General features: G+C 33.7%; 3 protein-coding genes and 1 non-coding gene across 7 annotated transcripts; 1 reads left to right on the forward strand and 3 right to left on the reverse strand.

The window, feature by feature from the left end:
• Positions 1-875: 875 nt before the first annotated feature.
• On the reverse strand, positions 876-949 carry TRNAN-GUU (transfer RNA asparagine (anticodon GUU)). The gene has a single exon. It is a non-coding gene; the product is annotated as a tRNA-Asn (tRNA).
• A 1109-nt stretch (positions 950-2058) lies between these two features.
• LOC112700329 (ubiquitin carboxyl-terminal hydrolase 23) lies at positions 2059-8534 on the reverse strand. 2 transcript variants are annotated; one of them, XM_025751775.3, is made up of 10 exons: positions 7975-8534; positions 7597-7711; positions 7239-7349; positions 6763-6935; positions 6256-6582; positions 5931-6056; positions 4822-5433; positions 3997-4555; positions 2992-3085; positions 2059-2618 (listed from the first exon to the last, which is right to left on the reverse strand). In XM_025751775.3, exons 1-10 carry the CDS (start codon positions 8260-8262, stop codon positions 2459-2461), a joined length of 2565 nt encoding a protein of 854 aa, XP_025607560.1. In that variant the 5' UTR covers positions 8263-8534; the 3' UTR covers positions 2059-2458. The 2 variants fall into 2 exon arrangements, with proteins under 2 accessions (XP_025607560.1, XP_025607559.1); XM_025751774.3 differs by having other exon boundaries at positions 5931-6059; positions 7975-8477.
• Positions 8535-12601: 4067 nt separating this feature from the next.
• Positions 12602-14782, forward strand: LOC112700355 (BTB/POZ domain-containing protein At2g24240). Its single transcript, XM_025751776.3, has one exon. It carries the CDS (start codon positions 13209-13211, stop codon positions 14550-14552), a length of 1344 nt encoding a protein of 447 aa, XP_025607561.1. The 5' UTR covers positions 12602-13208; the 3' UTR covers positions 14553-14782.
• A 496-nt stretch (positions 14783-15278) lies between these two features.
• Positions 15279-19687, reverse strand: LOC112700371 (omega-6 fatty acid desaturase, chloroplastic). 3 transcript variants are annotated; one of them, XR_003153297.3, is made up of 11 exons: positions 19448-19687; positions 19285-19342; positions 18865-19103; positions 18391-18534; positions 18112-18263; positions 17880-18002; positions 17549-17726; positions 16903-17021; positions 16497-16611; positions 16026-16237; positions 15279-15687 (listed from the first exon to the last, which is right to left on the reverse strand). XR_003153297.3 is itself a non-coding variant. In XM_025751777.3 (10 exons), the coding sequence occupies exons 1-10, from the start codon at positions 19484-19486 to the stop codon at positions 16076-16078; spliced, it is 1329 nt and encodes a 442-aa protein (XP_025607562.1). In that variant the 5' UTR covers positions 19487-19687; the 3' UTR covers positions 15817-16075. The 3 variants fall into 3 exon arrangements, 1 of the variants encoding a protein (XP_025607562.1); XR_003153291.3 differs by having other exon boundaries at positions 15875-16237; XM_025751777.3 differs by lacking the exon at positions 15279-15687 and having other exon boundaries at positions 15817-16237.
• Positions 19688-20496: the final 809 nt, after the last annotated feature.

Here is a 20496-nt window from a genome sequence, read left to right on the forward strand (position 1 = left end):
TTTTATCAAATGTTCAAATGCATTAAAACCTCGAATTCGCAAGACTTATTGCCTCATTAAAAAGGGCTTTTTGCTCCAACAAAAAGAGCTTTTTGCCCCCACTAAGAAGGCTTTTTGTCCATACTGAATTGCATGATTTCCTACATGTGTAAATCACATGATTAGAATCATTTCATAATATATGTTATGTAACTACTCATTCTAAAAATTTAAGTTGAGAAGGTAACATATACATGATTTTTTTATATTTATAAGTTTAATTTATTTTCAATATATATTTATATTTTAACATATATTTTATATTAGTGACTAATTTTAGTGACTAATTTTTATATACACTTAGCATAACTCTTAAATTTTTTAGCCTGTTTGTTATTTATAAATTCAATTAAATGGATTAGTGTATAAAAACTTAAAACCCATCCTTGCAATAGAATCACCACTAATATTTAGCACACTATCGTCATCGATATGTTCGTCAGGCTTCAATGTTTGGAATATTACAGCACCTTTCAAATTGGGAAGCTAATATTATGAGGGCAAAATGAAAAATTACTAGGCTCAATTAACTAGAGCCAATTATTGTGTAGGGAAGTTTGTTTCTAACTTGAACTCTTTTTTTTGAGTAAAATAATAAATAAATTTTTAAAAATTTAAATTTTAAACAGATTAATCTTTAAAAAAATATCAATAAATTTTTAGAATAATAAATATAAATATACTATGTTTAAATTAATCTTTTATAATTAGAATAAAAAATTTTAATTTAAATTACATTATCCACAATTATTATTTCACAAAATTTTATTAGTATTTTTTTTAAATTAATTTATTTAAAATATAAATTTTTAAAAATTTATTTATTATTTTAGTGACGCTAGAAGAAGGGCTTGAACCTCCGACCTTGTGGTTAACAGCCACACGCTCTAACCAACTGAGCTATTCCAGCTTACATGTATGAGTTTTGAATATTAATGAAATTTACTGAGCTATTCCAGCTTACATGTATGAGTTTTGAATATTAATGAAATTTTTGCAATGTTAATTGGGCTTTTTTTCTTATCAGCAAAAAGAAAGTGCATGCCTTTTATAATATGCTTAATATATCATAAAAAAATAATATGCTTAATATATATTTTTAGTTCACACAATAGCAAAATTTTTTTTTACAAAAATAAAATTCGAATTCGTGATTTTTAGGTGAGTATGAGGAGACAATATCACTTAAATTATAACTCGTTGACAGCAAAACCCTTATTAATATGTATAAATCTATAAATATCTAATAAATTTATGAAGAGACAATAATGTTACTTAAATTATTGTTCTTGTCCATGCTAAATTGTATGCTCTCATACATGTGTAAATCACATTATTAGAATCATTTCATAGTATATACATTCATGATGATATGAAATTACTCATCCAAAAAATTTAAACGGATAAAAAGAAACAACATGAAATAGTTATATTCTACTACTTGTACAAGACAAATCAACTTTGCTCAACCTTTAATATTATTTAATTATTTTTTTAAAAAAATCATATTCCTATTTTTTAAATACATATTTATAATTAAATTTAATTTAAATTTTAAAAACTTAAATTTCACTAACTTTCTACCCACTTCATATAACACGGTTCAACGTCTGGAATATTACCGCACCTTTCACGAGGCTCAATTAACTAGAGCCAATTATCTCTAACCTTGGTTGGGTAGAAAAGTTTGTTTCAACTTGAAATTTTTTTTTGAGTAAAATAACAAATAAATTTTTAAAAAATTATATTTTAAATAGATTAATCTTAAAAAAAAATAACAATAATCTATTAAAATAGTAAATATAAATACACTATCTTCAAATTAATCATTTATAATTAGAATAAAAAATTTTAATTTAAATTATCTTATCCACATTTGTTATCTTAAAAGACTTTATTAATATTTTTTTTAAAGACTAATCTTCAAAAATTTATTTATCAATTTACTCTTTTTTTTTTTAAAAAAAAATTTCCACCTTTACATTTTCTTTTCCCAAAAAGTAAAATATTTGAAGTAAATGATCATAACTGATAGTGATTTGCTAAATTATTAATCACAAACTATTGGTAACAAAGAATCTACGAATACAGAAAGAGTTGGCAACATGAGTCTCTTGACAAATATAACAATCAAAATTTCTGGGCTACAACATGCAGCTACGACAAAAACAATTTGTTCAATTCAGTTCTAGAACATGCAGGTAAGAATTTAGGCTGATATGAGAAATAGGAAACCAACTCTCTGCAGTTCCGCCCCAGGGAAAATAATAGAATCCTGCACACCATTTTTGGACATTGTGCATCAAAATTTTGTACTGATGAGAAAAATAAGAAGGTAGGGGATCTCTCCACTCCAATACCCTCAGCGCAGAGGAATTGATAATTGCTACAAGCCAACACAAGATCTAAGGCAAAGACATCATATCCTGAATGGCAGGTTCCCTGAGCTAGATTGGTCCAACTTGGCCTTTTTTGACTTTGACTTCTCGGTAGCAATTTCTTGGAAAAGATTTGGGCCACCAAAGCTGGGCTTGTTGCTCCTCAACTTCTTTCTTTTCCCCTTATCATATTCTTCATCCCTACAATCCAAAAAAGAGGAATAATATATCATATTCTTCATCCTAACAAGTCAAACTATCAATTTCTTACAACTGAGGCTTTGGTTGAGTGACTAGATATGGTGTCTCTTAATATGTTGCACCCAGGTTTGAATCTTTGCGATAGTCAAATAGTAGATAGAACCCTTAAATGTGTCTGTGTATGTGTGATGTAATGCCTAGGATTAGGAGCTGTTCAATATATCCGATAAAAAAAAACTATCAATTTCTTGAACTCATGTGATTAGGGAAAATGTTTCTTCCAGAAGTTAGTTGATTATCACACAATACCCATGCTAATACACAGGAGTTATCAATAACAAAGGAAAATGCAGCAGCATTTATCTGAGCTCACCATTCATCTCCGACATATCCGATGGTGACAGGATTATTGTTTCTTGACTCCAACAACTGAGATCGAGGCAATTCTACATCATCCCACCGTGCAACTGTGCACAAATAATGAACAAACATGTCATATTCAGCACGAACTTGACAATGAAAGGACAAGGTAGAAGGAAACACTTTTTGTTTTGTGGGTTACAAATTTAAAATTTACATGGCATTCAATGTAGAAATGAAATATTGGCATTCCAAACCACTTTCGGAGTGAACTATCCCATTAATACATACAGTAATTGAAAAAAATGTGGCTAGCTTAAAGCACTCTCAACTAATATGGATATCATGATCACTAAATTTGATTCAAACACGAGAATAGCAAAAAAAAATTATAAAAAAATACAGCACCCAAAAAACAAAATACAGACCCACACAAAAAAAGGGTTAAAATTCAGAACTCATAATCATTGTAACCGCTGCAACCACCACTACCCACATTGGCGTATGCAGCCGTAGCTATATAAAGGCCTGGCCACATTCATGAAAGACCTAGATAACCATCAACAAGGTTGCATGAACAAAATTAGGGAAGGAAGAGTGGGCACAACACAACTGTCATTCCCCGCAACTTTAACAGGATTCCCAACAGGAGAAAAATGAATATAAACTACCATCCCCAACTACTTCAAAAAGAGGAACATTTAGGCACACAGTATTCTCCTGACTGTTCCTACCTTGCAGGGGATAGTCTATTCTCAACCCACTGTTCGGGAACAAGTAGATGAGTGCAGTGATGCATGTTTCAGAGATACCCCAAAATACATGTTTTATGAAACATGCTATCTTTAGATATTCAAGGAAAGCAGACCATTTTAAACCACTTTGTGCAAGCAGGTGAATTTATGACAACGTAAGTATAGCATCACAAAAAACAAGGCAAAGACATATAAACATAAAACTCTACCATAAACAGGAATGCAGGATGATGAAAAGGAGGGAAATATCAATAGAAACTTACCAACTGTCTCCTCAAGCCCTCGGGAAGGAATACTCATAAATTTATTGTGCATTTTATCCCTTTTACCATCTTGTAGACTATGTACTTGTCTACCTTCAAATTGATTAGTCGCTGAACCACTGGATGATGTATTTCCTCCTTGTGCAGCTGTTGCTAGCACAGCAGAGTTCTGATTGACTCTCCTCTGAAATTCACCTTCAACAAGTTTTTCTATCACAGTGCCATCATCAGATGGCCCAACATTTGATGAGAGTTTATCCATGTTTTTTTTTTTAAGATTGTGGCACTTGCTTCTTCTGTGAATTTTCTTTCTTTTGTGAATTTTCTTCCGTGAGCTTAAAACTGTCATGAGTAGCAAGGATGAACAAATATGCATCCTTAACGGTCGATATTTCAAAAACTTCTTTTTCGGTTTTTTCATGGTCTTTTGATTAACACTCTCTTTAGTCAAGGAGCTATTTGCCGACTCATTAGGAACCAATCCTTGACACCCAATAGAGTTTTTACACTCTATACTAACTGTTGCATCACACATAGAAGCAGCCGTGGAAACTTCAACCTGGATTAAATGAGGGGTTAACACATAAAAACAATTAGGACTTTATACTTGAGGTGCAGCATCAACTTAAAGCCATTATTCTAAACCAAGAGGAAAATTGAGAATGAGAAATGCTAGAGGGTCAAGAATTTGTTGTTTTTGGCCAACAATTAGCTAGCAATATTTAAAAGTATGGGCTAAAAGTATATTACTTGACTAAAGAAAATGGGCTGATGACTAAATGTCTGGGTCAAAGCACAACTCTGCAATTACTTGAAATTATTTACCTTATGAAACTGGGAGCTCCCATTGGTTCTGTGTACTGCAGAAGTCTGTGGACTACTGAAGGTAAGAGCCGACAAAAGAGATTCGTTCTTAACATCTTTCGAAATCACATTCTTGTCGGTATTATCTCCAGCTGGATCAACCAAACTTTTCACACAACTAGGGAGAGAGTTCTCCTTTCTTGAATTATCTAGTGTCGACAAGCATTCATGCTCTAAGCCAACAATGGAGAGCCCTCCTTGTGATCCTTTGTGAGGCTGCTCCTTGGAAGAAGGATCAGATATAGGTTTTTTATTTTGAACAAAGCTTCCTGCTAATGAAGGGCAACTTTTTGGCTGAACCAGACTGTACTTCGTAAAGGAAACAACTGATGAGTCAAAATTTGACATTTTTATCTGAGCTTTAGCATTTAAAGAAGGTTCACAAGATTTATTTTCTGCCAGACCATTGGAAAGTCCCTTCAATACTTGGTTTGCTGCAGCAGAATCCCTATTTCCGTTCTCCTTCTTAATAATATCAACAGATTTCCTAGAAACAATATTTTTTCTATCACGAACATAAAATAACATGTATGCCTGCTGATTCAACACTTCTCGCTCACTGACATTGTATACCTGATGCATTAGTGCGAATGGGTTAAAATGGCAATTCAATGACACAATGTTCATATATGATTGATAGTAGCTCCAAACAACATTCACCAAAACAGCAACTCGCAATTTTTCCTGGACATCTCCGTAGCTTATATTTATTAATTCATCAAGTTTACGTGAATAAAAGAACTAGTACTTATTTATTATCAGCATGCACAACCTGACTCATGCAATTGGATATATTCAGAGTTTCTGCGGAAGATTCTTATGCTCAGCGTTTATTGATTTTCAATAATCAGTGAGAAGACAATAACTTTTGAATATTAAAAACAGAGCACAAGAGGAGATAGATCTTTTAAAAAGTAATGATGCTATTCAAGTTCTAGTTCTGCGAGACAAGATTTATACTTTAATTTTCTTTAGTTTAAAGACACTATATGCTCTTTCGTCCCACCCAAATGGATGAAAGAACAGAAAAAAACAATACCAGAAGAAAAAGAGATAGAAATTTGCAATACCCTATTGTCATCCAAGGTATACCACATGTCATTTGATGTGCGGACATAGCAGTAATAATGTCCAGAATGAGTGCTAGAACCAGAATGAACCAAAACCCCATAGAGAGAGTACTTCACATCTCCTTCCTGCTAAAAAGAAGAAACTTATACACAGATTGAAGGTACTCAATCGGAAGAGCATATATTTTCAATGAGAAACAGAGGGATCTCCTTTTAGCAAAAGATACATAAAGTAACATGATTTACTTATTTCATCTAAAAAGGAAATTCTAACAAGGTGAGATATTTTATGCCCACAAAAACTTAGCAAAAAAGAACAACTTACATATGAGCCGCTGACAAAAGGTTTTAGGTCCAGAGCACAGTCAAACCGAACCTTCTTTTTAATCTTCTGTCCAGGATTGTGCGCATGGAACCTCTTTAAGTGAATAGTTAGCACATAAGGTGCCTTGTGAACCGTAAGCTGTTTCAGAGCCCTAACTTTCTGCTTGCATCTTTGACAATTGTATTGCCTCTCCCCTCCATCCAACCATTCTGCAGCAGTGAAATTTGCAAGTGCTTTCTGCAATGATTCTGCCTTGAAAATTTCGAGGCTTAGATCTAAGAATGGATCAAACTTGTTGGAGCAAAAGGAACACTGCTGACATTTCACCTAAGAGAAAGCAACCACATAAGTATACGACAATCAGTCATTACAGGGGAAAAAAATTATAGAGCAATATTGTTCTGTACAGATCACAATTTATGGGTTACATATTTACCAGACCATTTCTAAACTCAATTAGTAATGACCTCGCTCACAAAAAATAAACCAGCAGTCAAGAAATCTAACCTGACTTCGCAGATGACCACCAAATATTTTATGAACAAAACTTTTCTCATAAGCACTAGGTGATTCACTTGGTACACCAGAAGGCAGGCAGCATTTATGCATTGACTCAAGTAAGTTGACCATATACTCATGTGCATCCTCCTGCCTTGCATTTTGGAAATTTCGTGATATGCCTGATCTAAGGTTAGGAAGGACAAATTTCACGCTAATATGAAAATAAGTGATACTACTCGGCTAACAAATTATAGCACATCAAGTATGCTTAAGCCAAGAGTTTATTTCCATATACTTAGTGTCAAAAACCAAGTAAAGGAACAAACACACAGTGCACAAAGAGAGAGAAAATAGGAAACAGGATATTTTAGGAAGGCAACCTAATTCTTATCAAATTTCCCAACAAGAAACATGAGGGTGAAAATAAAACAAACATTCTTAACTGCTTATCCATAAACAAACAACTCAAAACATAAGGATACACCGCAGATTCCCAACCAGATCCTCGGGGGATAATGTTCTTCCAGATGCATGCAGTGCACGACTTACATGATTCTGTATTGCACATAGAGCACAAAATCCAGCAACATGGCCTACAATTATGGTAAAACATAATAAGATACTCAACACAACAATGATTTCCTTCACATGCAGACCCATTTTCCAAAACTAAAAAAAATGAAAAAAACGGTAACCATGTTAACTTAATTTAACACCGTAGAGCAAACACCAAAGCAAAAGTGAAACATTAATAAATTATCTGGCATTAACATAACAAGGCAAAGCAACAAACACAAACATAAATAAACAATGGAAATGCAGTAAAGGAGAGCAACTCACATGAACTTTTGTGCTTTCCGCTTTGTAGATATGCAGCCAGAGGCTCTGTATGGGTCAAACACTGCAGCACCGAATTGAGGAAGCAAGTATTTCCAAGATTTCGCAACCCAGCTCCCTGAATTTTTTTCATATAAGAGAAGCTTCATCGTAAAACAGAGCACGGCATAATTCTCAAAATCCATAACAGTGGAAAACGCAGCAAGTGAAAAAAAAAAACTTAAATTCTAACAATAAAAGGACAAAATCACGAAGGAAAAATTAAATAACTACGTATCGTTGATCTGACACCAATTCGCATATCGAAATTTCAGCTGAAGCCAACAAAAAAAATGAAATTCGAGTAACGAGAGGGGAAAATAAAGAAGAAAAAAAACTCACTATTTTTCGAACGGTGATTCCAAAGCTGAGCTCCGGATCCAGGCCGAACTCGGAGAATTCAGAACCGTCGTGCCTCTTAGCTGGCGTGACAGACATGGCAGAAGAAGGTGTGCCATGTTCCGAGGTGGTAGGATTTAGCGTCTCAATGTGATAATCGGAGGAGAATCCCTTGAAAGGCTTCTTGGCGAGTTGGAACTTAATTTCTCTGTGGAATAGAACAGAGGCGCTGGTGGTTGAAGGATCGAGAGAATTGAACGTTTCCGCTTGGATCGACGAGGCCTCCACCATTGGTTGAGGTGTTTCTTATTCCTGTTCTTCTAGAAGCTTCGGAGTCGGAATAGAGAGATAAAGAAATCGCGTTCGGTGGTGTGAAGGGGAGAGTGGAAGCGCAGAAGAGAACAACAGAAGCAAAGGGTTTCGGCTTCTGCGAAAGAGGAGTGGCAGCTTAACGCTGGCTACTATTAAACCCTACAACACTCACCACACTCTTTCTTTCTCGCTCTAACTCTGTTTCTTTCTCTCTCTACAATTATGTGTTGTAGGGCCTGGGCTCAGGCCCACAATGATAAGGGTGAGAGGGATGTTCACAGACTGGTGTCGCCCATGTATAACTTGAATCAGATATGGGCTCGGCAACAATTTCCCCCACTCAGTTATATGCCAAATATATGTGAGCTTCGAATATTCATGAAAATTTGGAAGGCTAATTGGGCTTATTTTCTTGTGAACAAAAACAAGTGCATGCAATTTTCCTTGAGTTGAGTTCTCCTACGAGTCTACACAGTATGGTGAGAAAGAGAAACCTATATCCCTTAAATACTAAAATAATCATCATTTATCTTATTTAATATTTATTAATTATTAAATTTATCTTATTTAATAATAAATAAATATTAATAAAATTAAATAAATAAAAAATTAAATAAATTTATTTTTTTAAATATATTTAGATAAAAAAATTATAAAAAAAATAATTTTATTTTTATATTATAAAATATATTTTAAAAAAATAATATTAAAAGTAACAAAAATATAATAAGTTTTTTATTTTTTTCTTCTAATATTAGAAAAAAAAATATTTAGTAAATCTCATTCACTTTTTTATATTATTCAATTTTTTTAATTTTTTTCTTTAATCAAATAATGAAAAAGAATTTTTTTTCTTTTTTTTTTTCAAACAAACATAAATAAAATATTTTAATGTTATTTATTGTTTCTATACATTAAAAGCGTAAAAATAATTATTTTTGTAAATGAAGAAAATGATCCAATCACTTGAAAAGAATTAAACAAGGAGCAGTATAAAGTGAAAATCTTATGTATAGTTCTGTAGAGCGGCAGTAAAGGTGTTTTAATGGACGAACAGCCGACATTAAAGTAAAGGTATGTATGGGTCGGGTGAAATCAAATTTGATGTGTCTCGGACCCAGTCCGAAATATATATCACGCCTATTTATTAGATTCGAACCCAGTCTTAGACCCGATAAAACTTATACACTTCGGACTACGATTATACCGAGTAAAAACCGAGTGAAAACCGAGCCATTAACATTATATTACCTTGATACCTTCTTATAAGCTAACATGTGAAAATATCCAAATTTCTAAGACTCCAACCATTATTTGATATGGTAAAATCCACTTAAAAAAATATAACAACAACCAACTCTTTTCTAAAATTAAAGCATAACCATAATCAATACGAATATTGTCTAATAACATCAAATATTTAAATCAATACAAATAACATAATATTATGCATTAGTCTAAAATCTTATACAGTTTAAACATAAAACATTAATTTATAGTCTTATAATAACTAATAACACAAAATATTAAGGTTTACAATACTTAAATTCTACGTAAGAATAGCCATCATGTATCACTAATAACACAAAATATTAATTGTGTATAATAACCGGGCCACTGGGATGAGTTCGGGTGACCCGGACCATGACCTGGATCCGACCAGAAATAATGACTGTATCTATTTTTGAGATCCTTACCCGACCTTAAACTTGATAAAATCACACCAAAATAGCTCCTAAAATGTTCGAGGTCGGACTGAGTCTTCAAACCGGACTGGACTATACACACCCCTACATCAAAGTGCCAAATCTTTTCTTCAATGTGAGCTCTTAAAAAAGATCAGCCTATTATCCCTAAAATAATTAAACCCTCGTAAATCCGTTTCTTTATAACAATTCTTGTTAAACCCATTTTAAATAACATTAAAATATTTTTTTATAATATACATAACATATATTTAGTGCACATAATAACAAAACCCTTATTTACATGTATAAATCTATAAATATCTAATAAATCTAGATAGACAATGTGAACCCTATTCTCAATTTAAACTACATTTGACTTTTTTATATATATATATTCCCTAAAATAGGTGGAAACCAAAATATAGGGTTCCACAAAAAGAAAAAAGAATAAGATATTTTTAATTTGTCATAGACCCTTGGACTAATGAATGTTTCTAATAATATTCTAACTCATTTATTATTGTTTATCCATATTACAAGTCAACCAAAGGGTGATCAAGAGACACACTGGTGACTCACAGAATTAATGCAACATTCTTTTTATTTTTATTTTTTATTTTTTGGGGGGTAAACAATGCAACAAATCTTAAAAGATCAAAACAAGTCTAGAAAGATATATGAGAATTTCTCTTCAAAGTAGCATGTATGATTGAATGCACATATATACACAATACTATAACATACTCTCCCACGTGGTTAAAAGATAAAAATCTAAGAGGAACTAGAAAATTCGTTAAACAAAGTTTGATTCTTAAATACATATATTAATAGGAGTTGATGTGAAATGTTTTGTCATTGCCACAAAAGGGATTAAGACGAGGAAAAACACTATGATTTCCTTAATTCCTTTGAGATTAAGAAAATTAGAAGTCCCAATTACGCAATGTATATATTAAGCTTTTTTATATATAAATGCAATCTTAATTGGTTTGGTATTGATGAGATAGCATAAACCTCACGTGAAGCATTCAATTTCAATCTCATCATCTATCTCAAAGAGTTAAAATGGAGAGCAAGATTGTGACAATCACTTAACCACCAAACGTTGTCAAATATCAAAACTATATATGTGTGTGTGGCAATTATATGATTTGAATTATCCTTATCACCATATCAACAACTTGGAGAGTAGACTAGGTCCACCATGCCATGTTTATATTCTCAAATGGCAACATCACTGAAAAATGAAAGGAAAGTTGTGCCAAGACAATACCCATTTCCCATTCATATATATATATATATGCTATTTTTTGTTTTTTGTTGTGTTTTTTTTTTTTTATGATTTAGTCAAATAGGAGTTGATATTTTTTGACTGCTTCAAAGCTCTAAAAGAAGTGTTCACCACTCAAGAATAAGTATTCAAGTTTTCAAATTTTGCCGTCCACGTCCCGCTACTCTTATAACTTATCGTGGAGGTGGGGTAGGATGGAAAAAAAAAAATTGCTTATGAGTAAATCAAGGAAAAAAGGGAAAAAAAAGGAATCTCGAAATTCATAACTTAATATGTGCAAAGTGGTACATCTTCATTGTAGTATCCACCATCTAGTTATCTAACATGATAAAGACTATGGAAAAAAGGTAATAATATCCACTTGATTAATGGTGACATTTAAAACTTGGGAACTATCAAGTTTATTATGGAGAATTAAAGACGATCACTAAGTGCATATTAAATAGAAAGAAATATATTTATTTAATGGTGATTGCTTTTCATAATAATAATAATTCGTATTTATTACTAGTGAAGAAGATGGGCACTTCAAGTACCACTCAGAAGATGGTGTAATTTCCCCAACCTTGATTACTTAATAAGAAATTATGCTTTCCAATGGTACACACATGTTTAAGTGTCAACTTAATTGGCCCGATTAATTAGTTACGAAATTGAAAGACTAATAAATCTAAAACAGAACAAGTAGCTCATAAAATCTGAATTTACTACTTGTGTTTAAATTATAAATTCGAGCTCAATGTAAATATCATGAGCACCTTTAAGAGAAAGCCAAGGTGTCACAACGCGCTTTCTTTAGGCCAAGGAAGGAAGGAAGGTTGACTTTGGTTAGAAGTAGTATTTAAAAGACGAGATTCGAACTGATGACACTTGTTTCGGTAGACGAATGAGCTGATCTATGGACCAACTTAAGTTAGTTGGTTAGAAGGAGTAATTAATAATATATGTAATACACTAATACTAATATAAGAGGAGCCAATCAAGCTTAGCTTAAATTAAATAAGCAGCAAAGAAATTTCAATTTCATATTTGCTAAGGGGTCTATTTTCGTCGTCTCCACCAACAATAGTACTTTTTTTCCTTCAAGGCTCAAGCCATGTTTTAACTTACTAGAGCCCTTTGATGTGATGTGATGTCATGTATATAGGTATAGCACAACTCCAAACAGTGTCTAACTTGATTGGATTTGGTCCCCTTCATAGATATAATCATACAACACTGCATTTTAGTAGTAATATTTAATATTTAATAATGATAAATAATGCATATTTATGGCGAAGGAAAATTAGGTCCTACCATCTCAACATATGGAAACGTACAGATATTAGAATTCATAAATAAATAAATTTATGTAAATATGAAGCCATATTGTATTGATTATAATTTGTACCCAACTATGCCCCGACCAATAGAAGAAGAAGGAACAAAAAGACAGACACACAGAGAGTGATATATATATGTATATTTTGTGTTGTGTATAGATTTATAGAATGAAAATATCAAAGTGAGTCAGTCAAGTGTGTTTTGAATTCCACCCGCTCCAACACAATTCGATGTTTCTCAGCATTTTAAAAACCCAAACCCAAACCCATTTTAACTTCAATGTCCGTGTCCTGTTTTTCCATCATTTTCTTTTCTTTTCCCCAGTTTCCTAAACCACCTTCTTTTTTCTCGCTTGTGATCCCTTAACTGAACACAAACTTATCCCTCTTCTCTTGCTTCAATTTCAAGCCTTTCAACCTGAAAAAAAATATCATCTTTCTCTCTCTCTCTCTCTCTCTTCAATCCTATTTGTTACCCAACAAAATTCTCTGTTTTCCCCTTCTTCCATACAACGCAGCGAAGACCCAATTGAGTTCCCTTCAACCTTTCACCGGTTGAACCACAATCCCCATCTGGGTTTCTGAAAAAGTTGACAACTTTGGAGGAAGCAAGAGCGAACACCAATGATGGGCATCCAAAAAGACAGAGTGAAGTTCAACGTTGGAGGCAGAGTGTTCGAGACAACATCAACAACTGTCGCCAATGCAGGGCGCAACTCCATGTTCGGGGCAATGTTCGATGACAATTGGAGCCTCTTAACGGACCAAAATTCCACCATGGAGGAGCACTTCATCGATCGGAACCCCGATTGCTTCGCCGTACTCCTTGATCTCCTCCGAACCGGCGAAATCCACATCCCACAGAACATTCCAGAGAAGCTTCTATACAGAGAGGCTCTGTTCTATGGCCTCCTTGACCATGTTCGTTCTGCCAAGTGGGGCCATTTCGACGGCAACCGTCTCGGCCTGTCGAAATCCGTACAGGGCCATGCTCCCGGCGATGGAACCGCCATTCGAGCCGGCCCTGATGGCGGCTGCTGTGTTGCTCATGGCTGCATGGTTCATGTTTATGATTGGATGCTGGATGAACACCCTCCATTGAATCTTGATTACCAGAGAGTCAATGATGTTGGTTGGGTTGACTCCGACAACATAGTCATCGGAGTCAGCGAAAGGCTTGGTCGTGGCGATGGTGGAATGGGGCTGTTCAGTTCCCACAATGGTGAACTAAGGTACAAGTTTCAGGTTTGTCATGAGAATCAAGTTAAGAGTTACACTGCTGGTGCATTGAGTTTTAGTTCTGATTACAAGATTTTTTCGAGTTGCAAAGGTAGGAGCAATGAGTATGGAGTTGGTGTTTGGGACCAAGTCACAGGAAAAATGATTGATTTCTTCTATGAACCTATTGGTTGGTCACTTGGTGATGCTGATAGGGTTCAGTGGTTGGAAGGTAGTAACTGTTTGTTGGTTGCAACAATGTTTCCTAGGAAGGACAATTGTTACATTAGTTTGTTGGATTTTAGGGAGAAGAAGATGGTTTGGTGTTGGTCTGATGTAGGTGCTCCTTTAGCTGTGGATGAGAAGAGAGTGAGGGATGCAATAGCAATGGAAGACAACAATTCAATTTGTGTGGTGAATGAGTTTGAGGATTTGGGGTTCATGGATTTGAGGAGTGGTGGTGCTGCTACAAGCATTAGGTGGAGTTCTAGGAGTAGGTTGATGAAGGGGAAGATGCCGGAGGAGCCGTGTTATCCGAAGCTCGCGCTTCATGGAGGGCAACTCTTCTCTTCCATGAATGATTGCATTTCAGTGTTCTGTGGTCCTGAATGGGTTTTAACTTCAAGGCTTAGAAGAAGCTATGGTGGTTCTATATGTGACTTCTCCATTGGGGGAGATAGGCTCTTTGCACTTCATAGTGAGGAGAATGTGTTTGATATATGGGAGACTCCAACACCACCAATTATATGATTTAGTTTTATACAAAACTTGCTTAGTTACAACTAGTTTTTTTACTTAGTTTGATGTATAACCAGATTGCATCTGCATATCTTGCAGATAGTGATGATTCTATAGCTTGTATATAGGACATTGTAGATTTTTTGAACTGGCATTCATGTAGCCAGCCATATATGTTTATCTTGAGAGTAAAAGATATAACTTGTTTGAGGCTTTGAGCATATATCCAATGAGATTATACATGTATTTGTTACTTTTCTTAATCAGCAAATCAGATTTCATACATTACTTGCAATCTCCTGTAGCTGTTCTCTGAAATTCTTTTTGAATGATCATGTGCTCTTTTTTACCTTATATTGACCTTTCCCTTTTTCTTTTTGGATGAAATCTATTAACTTTTTCTTTCTTCATTCCCATCTAACAAAGAGGAGTAAAAGCAGTTAAGTCACCTGCCTCAAAAGCATGAAGGGAATAAAGGGAAATTCCTATGCATGAGAGCAGTTGTGAAGTTGTACTGCTGCACCTCATCTACTTTAAATAGAATCACACTTTGGCTAAAGGTGGGTGTGGTGGGTTAGTGCTTTGATTTTAACTTTTACCATCACTTTCTTTAACAATTTGTTACTACCACATTAAAAAAGAAACTCTTAACTCTTTCAGCTACACTACACCAAATCCCATGAAATGCATTTATAAATCCAAGGTAACGAAGCTAGCTAACCAACTGAGACTAGGCTCTTCCGTATCTAAGTTCTAAATCTTAATTTAATATTAATAAAAAAGACAAATAAGTCTCTAATTTTTTAATTCTAAGACACATAAAGACTCTGATTAATTAAAAATACAAAAATGCCTCTAACCTTTCTAAAATACAAGACCTTTAAATTTCTCTAAGAATAAATCAATCTTCTAGATAGACTTAGATATCTCAGGTTTTAAAGAGTAAAAGATGTTTTTGTATTTTTAATTAATCGAGTACTTATCTGTCTTTGAGATAAAATATCAATGACTTATTTGTCGTTTACTCTTAATATTATTTGGCAGACTAATAGCTTTGACGGGGCACCCTTGGTCTCTTCACAAGGAAATGCTTGTTTTATGTTTAGAAGATAGTTCCACTTAGAAATTTTCAAACAATAGAGATACCCTGCAATAATAAAACAGTGTCAGTAACAGTAAGCATATATAAACCCCAAACCACTGATACACTCCACGTGGTTTTTTATCCGTTATACAACTGTAAATCTATAATATAATATTTCTTTCAACGTGATCATGGAACAAGAATCTTGTTATTGAGATTACTGTAATATTTACTTTAACCTAATAAATACCTCTTAGAGGGTGCTTGCTTGCGTTCAGATAATCCGCAACTTGGGTACATGATCCAAGCAATTTTCTCTAACTTGGTATATAATCATATGTGATTGAAAAAATTTGCACCATATACAACAAGAGACATGGAGAAAAAAATGGATGCCATACCTAACTACTGACACATAAAATTCATTTAACAAGAGCCAGCTAGGACCTAATCAGGCATAATCAGGCATGACTTCCTTCAAAAATGTAATTGGACGGGAATCTTCAGGGGCAAGTTCGTCAAAGGCAACATAGTTTTGTTGTTTATCATACACATGACACACTGTCATGATTGTCTTCATCAGTCTCCAGTTCCAACTAGCCTCATTCAGATACTGTTATTGATCACATCACAACAAAATAAGATTAAAAAATAATAATAACATCAGTAATTAGAAAAACTTAACCACATTGAAGTAGTGGTTTAGTTGGACATTCCTAATGCTGTGTTAAAGCATAAAAAAATTTGTACAAATAAGTTATAATGACAAAAATATTCTTAACATTTTGCATGTTGATGACAACGATAATATATTTTCAATGTAAAGGACTCCATGATAGAAGTATATTACTTGGCATTATTGATCTTACTACCTTTCCCCAGTTTTCTTGTAAAGACTTGTGGGCTGCTCGTAAATTATAGCTTGGTATTCTTGGGGATATGTGGTGCGGAATATGGACATTAATATCATGGCATAGAATCTCGATCCTGTTAAGAAAAAGAAGGCAGAAGTAAGAATACAGCAGCTAATCAATCCTATGGTAATTCACTCAAATTTGAGAGTAAAATAATGCCAATAAAATAGAAATAAACTAATGTTTATGACTTCGTAAACATGCAGCAATTATCCACAGATCTAAGGTCAGTCATTCTGAGAGGAGCAAGGGCACAAAGAATTCATCAATAGCTTATCAGTTATACAATATATTCTACCACCATCTGTCAATTTATTGGCGGAAAACACACTTAGAATAAGAGGAGCCGAAAGAATGCATATACCACTGGGGATAATCACAATGAACAGTTCCATTAAGCTGTGCTTGGGCAGCATTCCAGTTTTCTGAGTATTTGAAGGGTATGTGCGGTGCAGTATGATGTACCATGGTGAAAGTACTCATCTACAGATAGGAGCAAAACAACACCACTTAGATACAGGACTCGTTTTTATAGGTTCATATATTATTACTACATAGACACATGGAAATAATAATAGTTATATCAAGAAAACACAGAACATAACAGCGGCAAATATATTAAGGCTGAGCCATTTTTCATTTTGGGGTGATTTAAGGAGAAAAAAAAGAGGGGGGAGGGGGGAGTGAGAGGGAGGTGGGGATTTAACTATATCAATAAAAAACCCAGCAAAATTACAATTTATGGTAAATAACTCATTTTTGTACTTGCTTTTTAATTTTCAGATATGCCTTTCAGCAACTACAAGATACCACTTGACGGTCAAATAAAAGCAAGCATCATACCATCAGTTAAACATACCCTGGCTAAATAAGTGTATGGCTACTACAATCTAACCAAACAATAAGAAAAACGCCCTATCCCACGAGGTGGAAAACAGTAAGGAAGAAATGAAAATATAAAATCCAATGGTATAACCATATATCAAGTTTTACAAGTGAAGTAAAATTACCCAGAAATGATACCCCAGCCACGGCATGAACCAGAATTTGATCCATCCCATGATTCCTGTCTTATAAATAATTAACGGCCATCCAATTGCCATAAAGGCAAAAACACAAGCTAAACTTATCTTGACCCTCTTCACTTCATTTGTCCTGAACTTCTTCAAATCAAAGTGCCACATCAACCTGCCAGAGGGCATGGTTATATCAAGACTCAGTACAGATTAAAATTGAGACTGCCCACTGCTCAAGACAACGAAGAAGTTCTTGAGGAACAAAACAATGATATTACAGGGCATAGTTGATCACATAGAATAAAAATCTCATAATGTGCCATACCAGTGAGCTATAGACATCCAAGTCCGAAATGGACCATATCCATATATTATTGCATTCCGCAAAGCAGGAGATGAATCAAACTCATCTTTCCAAACAGGGTGCCAAGCAGTATCTTCATACAACCTATAACATTGGAAATATTATAGTTTTGAAAGCAAAACAAAACAATAAGGAAACTACTGATAATTTACATAATCTTCCAATAAAATCATTATTGAGAAACACTACTTACATGTTCGTCTTTGCATGGTGTCTGTCATGCTTAAATCGCCATGGCTCATATGGATAAATTAGTGGCAAGAAAGCTAGAGTTCCAACAATGTCCTCGACCAATTTGTTCTTTGAGAATGATTTATGAGCACAGTCGTGGCCTATAACAAAGAACTGTACAGCAAAACAAGAGCATTACAAAGATGCTAAGGGTAGATGAGTTTCTTAGGGATAGGAGTGAAGAGAACTTTTCAAACAGACAATAACGATTTAAGTAAAATATGCATATAATTGAACTAACCCCAGTTACTGCAGTCCCTGTCCATGCCCAAGCCAGAGGAAGTAGGTACCAAGGTGCTTTGGAAATCATAAAGAGCCCCAATGCATAGGAAGCAACAGATATCAATACTGTTTTCCATGCCTTTGTATCGTCAATCTCGAAGACCTTCAGAAAGGAAAAAATATACTCGAAAAGATTACAGAAAGTAAATACTTCCAGCCAAATCAGGAGAAAAAGAATAAATGGTGATTGACTGGGGAATCTATAACTACATTGAAATCCTGTCCCTTTTCATATGTGCAGTAAATATTGCTGTGAACAATGATGATTAGTTATAAACATATCCAAGCATGCTATAAGGAACAGATTCTTTTATTTATTCTAATGCACAGACAAATATTTAGCAGGCTTGCAAAAACTTAAGTGACTTTACAATTTAACTCAGTGCTAATTATATAAAAGATGAAAGTGGTTAAAAGATTAGCAATTAGCAACCTTCTTCGGAAGGGAATCAATGACATCCTTCAAAGTAATATCATCCGGCAGTGGCTCTCCAATTTGCCTAAAACCATAGCTTTCAGCTAGTTGTTTTCTGTACTCAGCACTCTCAACCGGAAATGGTTCAAGCGGAACCGCCACAGCTTGTATGACAGTAACTTTCTTCCTAGGGACAAAGTTCAAACGATGCCTAAACCCTTTTTGGATAAGCCCGCATTCCTTAAGATTACATACACCTGTACCAAAACCACAACCAACTACTCAAAAAGCACCATATTATCCATGTCCATTAAGAATTTCCCTCACTCCATTTTCACATGCAATGCCATTCCAACAATATAATTAGAGCAAAATGCATATAAAAAAAAAAAAAATTGCAATGACAAATTGATTTGGATAGGGGAAAGAGGTGCATACGTGGTGAATATTGGGCAACAATGGCCCTTTTACTCTGAAGTGGCTTCTGATGAGAACCCTGCAAAAGCCAAAACCATAAGAAAATGGAACAAACAAAAACACAAACACATAGAAGGCAACAGCAGCAACAACATGAATTGGAGCAAAGGATAGAAAATGAAACCTTGAATAGGATGAATGAATCTGCAAGCCTGCAAGCCATTGAGCTCGCTGCTCACAAGAAAGAGATAACGCTTTTTTTTTTGGGTTATGGAGGAAATCCAAAAGGGTCGTCGTCCATGTGCTTCGTTTTATATGATGAAAATGAAGGAGAGTGCTCTTTTCATTGCTAGTGGTAATTTGGTGGGTCCCACCCTCAAATGTGGACGCCGTTACACACACTATTGCAGCCTCATCTTTCCATTAAAGCTTTCTCCGTCCATTGCCATCATATGTGGCAATTCTTTTTTTTTTTTCGGATTTCGTTAGGAAAAAGTTTAGCGCAGTAATTTTATTAAATTCTAATCAGTATATAACTAACAAAAAAATGAGCTATTAGATTGATAATATAGTTACAAAAGTTATTAGTTTTTAATACTCATTTTTCGTTAATAGAACCTAAAAAGTGATATTTATTTATTAAAAAATATTAAAAATTAATATTTAATTTAAGAAATATAAAAATAAATAATTTTTTAAAAATTAAAATTTATTACAAAAAAATCAATTAAATAAAATTTAAACATCAATTCATAAACTATCATAAAATTAATTTTTTTAATTTTTATCATACTTTTTTATTCGACATGTCAATGACTTAATTTAAATTTTATTTAAAGATATATCGTTAAGTTTACCAAACAAATAAAAATCACTTAATCAAACTAAATAAATTACAATAATTTTATTCTTATTAGTTGTATTTAAATATTTTTCTATCATGTTGTTGTTGATGTATTGAACAAGGTAGTTGACTTTGAAAATTTCAATAATATTCAAATTATATTACAATGTTGTGTGTTACATACTTACATGTTTACTTCATTTTTTTAATTTTACATAAAATCTTGATTTTTGCATTGAGTTGTGAATGATTTATTTACAGTAAAAATAGTACTAAATTATTGGATTAATTTCACTTCTTTAGTTTGAATTTGTTGTTGCTAATAAATTTATTTAAAAGTATGAGTATACTTTATAAACTAGTAAATCTATCTATAGATTGTACTAATT

This window comes from Arachis hypogaea, chromosome 1 (assembly GCF_003086295.3).
Source record: "Arachis hypogaea cultivar Tifrunner chromosome 1, arahy.Tifrunner.gnm2.J5K5, whole genome shotgun sequence".
In the NCBI taxonomy this organism is placed as follows: domain Eukaryota; kingdom Viridiplantae; phylum Streptophyta; class Magnoliopsida; order Fabales; family Fabaceae; genus Arachis; species Arachis hypogaea.

Bases quoted from the DNA above. Each gene is read 5' to 3' on its own strand.
- LOC112700329 (XM_025751774.3), bottom strand. From the start codon at position 8,262: ATGGTGGAGGCCTCGTCGATCCAAGCGGAAACGTTCAATTCTCTCGAT. The intron at 7,712-7,974 runs GTGAGTTTTTTT...AAAAAAATTCAG, and splicing joins GAATCACCGTTCGAAAAATA to GGAGCTGGGTTGCGAAATCT. The intron at 2,619-2,991 runs GTGAGCTCAGAT...TTTGGATTGTAG, and splicing joins GGATATGTCGGAGATGAATG to GGATGAAGAATATGATAAGG.
- LOC112700355 (XM_025751776.3), top strand. From the start codon at position 13,209: ATGATGGGCATCCAAAAAGACAGAGTGAAGTTCAACGTTGGAGGCAGA.
- LOC112700371 (XM_025751777.3), bottom strand. From the start codon at position 19,486: ATGGCTTGCAGGCTTGCAGATTCATTCATCCTATTCAAG. The intron at 18,535-18,864 runs GTTGCTAATTGC...TCCTTTCTGAAG, and splicing joins TTGATTCCCTTCCGAAGAAG to GTCTTCGAGATTGACGATAC. The intron at 16,238-16,496 runs GTAGTAAGATCA...GATCAATAACAG, and splicing joins TACAAGAAAACTGGGGAAAG to TATCTGAATGAGGCTAGTTG.